The 8,079-nt window shown below is 46.1% G+C and overlaps 1 protein-coding gene across 1 annotated transcript; it reads left to right on the plus strand.

Annotated features, from left to right (window-relative positions):
• Positions 1-3,555: 3,555 nt before the first annotated feature.
• On the plus strand, positions 3,556-5,008 carry LOC123018678 (interferon beta-like; the record flags this gene model as incomplete). Its single annotated transcript, XM_044420988.1, has 2 exons — positions 3,556-3,592; positions 4,421-5,008. Coding segments are annotated over exons 1-2 (625 nt in total), but the record flags the coding sequence as incomplete, so codon positions are not given.
• Positions 5,009-8,079: the final 3,071 nt, after the last annotated feature.

Raw genomic sequence — 8,079 nt, forward strand, 5'->3', positions numbered from 1 at the left:
CCCTTGAGGAGAGCCACGAGGCCCATGAGCAGAAGCCAACCATGTGCCGTCGTGGTCGCCATGAAGAAACGCGATCTCTTCTGCAGTGCAAAATCTGGAAATCAGGCCGTAGAAGGATTGTGCTGATTCTGTTGCATCTTTGCACGGTGACTTCCTATTTAAACCTTCCTTTCTGTACTTTCTTCTTGCTTCTTTCTCTTTCTTCAGATTTTCCCAAGGTTTCATTTTTATTTCTTATTTTCAGATGGATATTTAGAAATTATCAGGAGGACCACCAAGAAAAACTTAAATTGTTGAAAACAGGTTGTTTCTTCTTCATATTCATTTCTATTCATCTATGTATATATTTATTAGCATGACTACCACTAATATTCGATAGGGAGAAAATGCCTTTGATACCTCAAATAAATTGGCAACGGTAAAAGTATGTTACTAGATTTTGGAGAAGAAACAGAAACATTGATTATTTGCTATTATGTAATTAAATAACAACTAGACTGGGCTGCAAAATTAAAATTTATTTTTGAAGTAGATAGTATCGGTGGATTTTTCCCTGTTGCTGTTCCTTTTCAGAAAACCAGTTTCCTGTCATTCGAAATAAGGAAATGATATGGAGCATTGTATTATCCAATATTTTCCAACCCAGAAAACGCTATTCTTCCTGTATCCTCAAGCTGCTATCCCATATAAGAAGAAAGTAAAGGTAAGAATAAACTGGATTGAAATGAGGACTTAGATACTTTTATGGAGCATGAGGAACATCTTCATGCCACACAGCCAGGAAGCATCTCCAGCTGCCCTGGTTCTCTGGTTTTCAAAGGAGCTTCTCCTGCCACCAAGATCACCGCTCCCAGTCTTGCACTGGGTCTCCAGATTTTCTTGGCTATATCTCCGCCACATTGTGGTGGTTCAATACTGTTTGATTTCCTAGGCTCCCAGTAATTGGATGGCTGCTGGAGACATGAGGCAGAGTTGGCACTCACCGCTGCATTGATCTTCTCCCCTGTTGCCCCAGGGACGAGGGGTGGGGTGGCTGCGAGTGTCATCACCCACACACGATGCAATCGGCAACTGAACAACATTTGGCTGAAGCCAGGATTGCGGCCAGCTAAAGTAGAGGGGTTCTGGCCACTGAAGGCCACCCAGCCCTCCAATGAAAAAGCACAGACGGGAGCCCAGCCACACGGAGAGAAGCCACAGGTGTGCCAAGCTTGGATAAACCACTTTACACACGAAGCTGCCTCCATCCTTCTAGCCCAGTGCTGCCAACTCTGACTGGCCATGGCCCTACAGGGTTTCAGGCAGAATTTCTTCCAGTCCTACCAGAGGATACCAGGGACTGAATGTGGGACCTTTTCCAAGCAAAGCCGGTGTGCTACCAGTGAGCTATATCGGAGATGATGACAGCAGCCTGGCCGTGGCCTCATAGGAAGTTCTGGAGGCTGTGCTCAGATGCTTTCTTCAGGAAGCTCCACTGAGTTTGTGCTGGTGGACTCTTCCCTGAAGCCCTATTCCCATCATAGACAAGGGTGAGCCTGGCCAATACCAATGCTCCTTTGGGCCTCTCTGCCTGGCTATGGTTGTGCTTCCAGAGGGAACAGCACAGACAGAGTTAGACAGCTGCAATGAAGGGCACCCACACTGGACCTCACTAATACATGCCACCCACCTGCCAGATGGCCTGTTGGTTGGAGTCATATTCCCGGCAGGATGAACAGGAGGAAGACAGTAAGTGAAGAGGAGGAAAATGGAAGGGTAATGTAAGACATGGTTGAGAAGGAAGGAGAAGAAAGAACACACAGGAGTCCAGACATAGGTTCACTTTTACCATATTTTTTGCTCTATAAGACGCACCTGACCATAAGACGCACCTAGTTTTTAGAGGAGGGATCCATGGAAAGCTTCCTGGTAATCACAGGCACATTCCCCATCACTTCCCCATGGGCTTCATTAAAAGACGGGTTGCCATTTGAAAACACCCCGACCTGTGATTAACAGCTCTCACCTGCGCCAGAGGAGGGGGGCGGAGCAGGGCACGCCGAGCGCGTGCTGGCCAGGTGTGGTGCAGCTGGGATGGCAGCATGCCAGCGGTGGTCTTCCGGGCTGCACGGCAGCGGCGGCAGGTCTTTCCGGGCCGTGGGGCTGAGCAGTCCGTCTCTCCGTGCAGCCGGCGGGTTAAAGCCCATGGCTGCTCCTCCTCCGCACCGCTCCCCCTGAGCGGCACAGCTCTCACCTGCGCTGGAGGGGGAGGTGGAGCAGCGCGCACTGAGCATGTGCCGGCCAGGTGGTGCCACGTGGTGCAGGCGGGCCGGCAGCATCCTGGGTGTCAAACACACACACATTCGCTCTATAAGACGCACAGACATTTCCCCTTACTTTTGAGGGGGGGAAAGTGCATCTTATAAAGCGAAAAATAAGGTAATTAGACTCTGGGATACCTTTATCATGTTTTATCCATTTCTGTCCTGTTGCCCTTGTCCTTTTATTCCAGAATTTTCTTATCTATGTATTTCATTTTTATACCGCCCAATAGCCAAAGGCTCTCTGGGCAGTTAATAAAAGTTAAAAGTTAAACATACAAAGACAAAAGTCACATGAAGACCATAGGACGATAAACAATGAAACAACGATTGCCATCCATCTGGCACAGAGATATAGCAGTGGGCAGATTCAGCCTGCTTTTTCTCCCTCTTGCAATTCAGTTGCAGAGCGTGCCATTTTGCATGTGTTCACCTGGCACTGTCTTTGCCTTGTCTGCAGGTGTGGCTGTATTTTTACAAAGTAGAGATAACTGATAGTGTTTGAGGAGCACAAGAAATCGCTGTGGGTTAGAGGCTGTTAGGGGGTTGAAGAGGGTTTTCCACCATTCTTACCTGTGTTTCCACTGGTAGTTGAAGGAATGTTGTTGACGGATTCTTTGTCTTTTTAATATACAGACTGCTGCATGCCCCTGCTGTAGCAAACACTAAATCTTATCCATTTTGTATCAGGAGCAGGTAAGCATGTGAATTTTAACATTTCTAAGCACTGCACCAGTGGTTGAAATGATATTAATTGATAAGGATTGCAATAGCTCAACCTTTGTATTTAATCTTTGGCAATGGTCCTTTTTTAAATAGGAGAACAAGCCTGTCCAAGCTCACAAAGACTGAATTCCTCCTCTAACTTTTGGCCTTGGTTGCTCCACACTGCAGGCACAAGTCTGATGTGGGAATCTTCTTGACAGGTATGAAGTGGCAGAACTGGAATGGTGCAAAGGGTTTCTTTGTGACTCCTGTTTATTATATGTTTGAGACCTGAGACGATTTGTGGCACAGGGGTATAACATGGTACCCAACATGTTTGGAATTGTGGGTACCTTGGGAATTTGGAGAAACGTCATTGGTGCTTGCAAGCACATTGGTGCTTGCCATGGTGGATTTGGCCAGTCACAGAACTTTCATCTTCCAGAAGTCCATTCAGTGAGACTATCAGAACTTGCTAAAGGACTTTAATACAAGGCAGAGGCATAGTCTGAGGATCAACCTCAAAACCACTTCTCTGAGCCAAGTAAAGATGGCACTGGAGAGCATCTACCAGTTCCACTTAGGAGGTTGGCTCAGCTCAGCTCTGATGTGTTACATACCAACCGATCCATTTCAGTTTATGACAGCTGTCCAATGCTAAGTGAGCAAGACGTGAGAGAATTCCATAAGCCCTTCTAAGACTTCTAAATTCATCAAGAATCCACCATGCCAGTTATGTAAGAAAGGATCCAGTGGTCAGTGGGAAATGGTGCAGCTTGCCAAGATGTATGTCCCATCTTAGCCTATCTATTTTTAAGATCTCACTCTTTGAGACACTCAGGCGATCCAAATATTCACACAGTACAGCAAACAGTGTTGGAAGGGAAGGGAAGGGACCCATAAGACCATTGAGTCCAACCCCCTGCTTTCCTTCCACATGTACAGCTATGCGGGCAGGTTAGCTGAACAACTGAATGGGGTTTCCACGGATACTATTGTACGTCATTAGGATTCTCTCTGCATAATCCAGAATCCTGCTTTTCTGGAATTTTCAACTGCACTCTCAGTTCTCAGAGTTCTACATCCATATGGCTGTACCCATGTAATAGATACAAAGACACTTAAATCATTGTATATAGGCTAGGGGCATAGTCTTTTACTGCAACTGCCATTCATGTTTCTCATGTTCTTGGTGAAATTTTTACTAATAAAACCAGGAATCCTTTTTTAGTCTGTATGATTTTTAATGGATGTGGAAGGACAAAAGTGAAAGTCCAAATAGAATATGTTTTTCAGAAAACCAAAAAAAGGACGCTTTTGTCCCTGAAATTTTAAATGCAATGTTATGGCCCAAACAAGTCATAACAACTGGAGCATCTGTCCCAAAACCCAGTCTTCTGGATTCTGCACTCCAGAAAAAGAATGCATCCCTTCCACCTCCAGCGTGATTGGAAGGAGTTGGGTTCCACTTATTTGCCTAGTGATGTTATTCTTCACTGGAATTGCATCTCAGGATTGCGATGAATCTCGACACAAGCTAGAAGAAACCAACCAAGCCAATCTGGAATTACTGACCAAAAAAATGGGATCAACTATTCCTATAGAATGCATGGACAATGTAATAAACTTTGCATCTAAGCCCAATGAAGAAAATTTCAAGAGGCTCACTCAATTGCAGGCAGAGAATGCCACAGTGGCCATACAAGAGATCCTCCAAGAGATTCTTCATCTCTTCAGTGATGACCATGCCAAAATGGCCTGGGATGAGAACACCATAGCTGCTTTTAAGGCAGGGATGAACAGGGAAATTGGGGACTTGCGCCCATGTTTGGGTACAGGAGATTACATTGATATCATCCCGATAGTGAAAGCTTACTTCCAAAGGATCAAGGATGAACTGAAAGATAAGGATTACAGCATCTGTACCTGGGAGATTGCCCAGTTGGAAATTAGGGAGTGTCTTCTAGCAATTGCTCAACTCATCAAAAGGATGCACAGTGAAGGTACAGCAAAATGTTTAGAAAAATGTTTTAATTAGAGACAGAAAATGACCTAATCAGGGATGCCACTTCCCTGTAAGAAATGCTCGTTCCTCATATCAAACCTCTTGCTGCATTCCTCAAAGTATACAAATGCCAGGACGTGGCATTCCAGGTCACAAGCGATGCCACACATGGGGTGGTTACTCTGTTCCCACTGATTAATCTAGCCACACTCTCTCTGCTCCCACCAAATGCTTCAGGAGCAGCCAATTTCATCTCAGCCTTGTGCTTCAGGTGACATTTTGATGCTTTTCAAACGCAGCTACAGCTATGAAGGGGCACAAACCCCACCCCAGTGGCTCGGGATGCTGCACAAATGATGCAATCCTGTGGTCAGAGTTCAGGAAAGCACAATATCTACTTCCCCCATGATGTGGTACATGATTCATGCCCAGCCTGCAGCCTGTGATGCAGGCTGGGCTCTAAAATGAAAACAAGGAAGGTTCCTCACATTTCAGGTACAAAACCCAACATGTGTTATCAAATAGAAGCCACAGGTGTGTTACTTATTTTAATGAAAGCAAGTCCCTTAAAGTACAAAGCTATGCCGGTTGGGGTTGTAGGGCTTTTCCTTTCTAAACTTGTGTTCTGTTGCATCCTGAAGGTCTTTACCTTCCCATGACCATGGCTTGCCAGTGGGGCAGGATGGCATTTTTTCACCAGCCCCACAGAGAAACAGGGCAAGCCTATTGGGGTCTGCAGGGCAGAGGCACTGAATGGGAGCAGGGCTCCGAACAGTTTTGATGGGTTAAAAAAGATCCTGGAGAATGTGAAGGGCGAGTCGCGGGGAGTGGTGAGCAGAACCTTCCGCCACGTCTTGGCAGAATTACGTTCTTCAAGCCCTCCCAGACTACCTCATATACAGGGTGGGGGTGGTTTAGAAGTGAAGAAGTGGCAGCAACAGCTCTGAAAAAGAATTGGAGAGTTTAACCCTCATCAAGAGATTGCAGAAGGGTGGTTGGTGGGAGGAAAAAGCGAAACACTCAGGCACAATACAATGTTCCTGGAGGGCACTACTGAGATCTCCAATACTTGGGCCACATCAGAAATTTAGGATTAGATTAGATTAGAATTTGAGCATTCAATTAAATTAGATTAGAATAGAATTTGAGCATTCAGGCCCTGCATGAAATTGACATGGGAGGAGAAGGAGGGCTTTGCCTCCCCTGAAAAATCAGGATTCTTAATTGTGTGCAGTGCCTCCATACCTACGGAAGATGTTCTGCGCGTGCAGGAACAGAAACACGCACGGAGGGACGCGGAGCAAGAGAAACCCTTCTCCTCCCTTGTTGATTGCAGACATGCTGGGGCCACATGAGTGCAAGTGTGCAAGCACACACTGAACTGGGCTGATGCAAGTGCAAGCTGGGAGTATATTGTGAGAGGGGAGATTCTGTTTGTCCATGTCTTGTTTAAAAAGCAACTACAGGGTAGTCAAATTTCCTCCTTTTTGGAGAGTTATTGTTGGCTTTGGAAAGTTTCCACTGAATCCCTCAGCCATTGATTTTTACTTTCAGCTTTTTCCTATGTGCAAACACAAAATAAGACCCAATTATTTTCTCACAGGATACAGCAAAAAGGGGTCAAAATCAGTTTTAGTTTGGTAGAAGTGTAGCAGTCTCATATTTCCTTTTTATCGAGCTAAGAGTAAGTGGAAATGCACTGAAAAGTGAGGGCAGCCTGGGGCAAGGGTGCTTTTAAACAGGTGCAGTTACATCGATTTAAAAGGGACGAGGGGCCCAGCAAAGCATTGAAAAGGGTGGAGGGAGGATTGAGTGCCCAGTGCAGAGACAACTGGCAGTATCAGCAGGCGTTTCAATGGAGAGGAACACCGGCCGTGGAGAGAATGGTTGTCTAGTGAGGGAAATGGAAGGAAAAAAGATGTCGATGAAGTGGGGAAGGAAGTGCAGGAAACTCAAGGATCACAGACAGCTAAGCCACTACTGAATCTTACAGCCCCTGCTCGGGTGACTGCAGCCCCTGCCGTGGTAACTGAAGCAAAGCCCGACAAGAATCCAAACCAGTGCGCCCTCCCATCCAGTCCACAGGCCAAGCCGCAAAGGAGCCAGGAATAGGTGAGCATTCTGTGAAGTGGCTACCATGGTGGTCTAGTTCTCCCTCCATGAGCTGTGCACACCTCAGGTGTGGTGGGCTTCAATCCGGGATGTGATGCAGGGAAGCTGCTGTTGAATAAACACGGTCTGCATCTCTCCTGTGAGCAGATATGGCAGGAGGGGGATCAGGGCTGACAAGGGGCCCGGCCACATTGCTGTGAAGGTACTATGTGACATAGGTGGCATCCTCGGACACCCCTGGTTTGTGGAGGATGGACTGGGGAGCCCAGGGGCATGGTGTTTGCACCATCCCGGGCCCATAGGACGAGGGCTTTCCCCTCTGGAGAACCAGCAGAGCTGTTTGGATTGGTTCTTCTGGTGAGGCATGGCCTGAGGGTACCGGCTCCCAATCCTACTTCATGGGTTGCTCCGCCCTTCACTCTTGACTCAGGTTTTCATGGTCCACCTGGGTTTTAGGAAGGGCATTTCCCTGAGTATCCAAATGAAAGAGGAGTTGGGGCAGGTCTGAGGTCACTTTCTCATGACCTTGTCAGTTATGCTTCAGTATAAGGTATGGAGAATTGGTGACCCTAAACAAAAGAACTGGGCTAGGTGTAAGACTATTATGCTTGGTTTTGTTATCTGTTGGAGCTGGCAAGGAGGAAGGCCTTCTCTTGCATTGCATCCCAGCTGTGGAATTCGATTCTGCAAGAAATTAGGCTGTCGTCAACACTGTGCTCTTTCAGAAACCAGCAGAAGGACCTTTTTGTTTGGCACATATTTCGAAGGGTGACTCTGTTGTCGATGATGATGATGTTTTTTAATTTCTTGCTGCTACCATTTTAACTGTAAATTTATGGTTTTTAATTTTGGTTGTGAGTTATGCTGTATTACTGGATTATTGTTTTATACTCCCCTCTCAGTGTATTGATTTATCATTTATTTATTTATTTGTATTACTATCTGTTGTTTTATTAT

The sequence above is a fragment of the Varanus komodoensis genome, unplaced genomic scaffold (genome assembly GCF_004798865.1).
Source record: "Varanus komodoensis strain SLA01 unplaced genomic scaffold, ASM479886v1 scaffold1123, whole genome shotgun sequence".
NCBI lineage: Eukaryota > Metazoa > Chordata > Lepidosauria > Squamata > Varanidae > Varanus > Varanus komodoensis.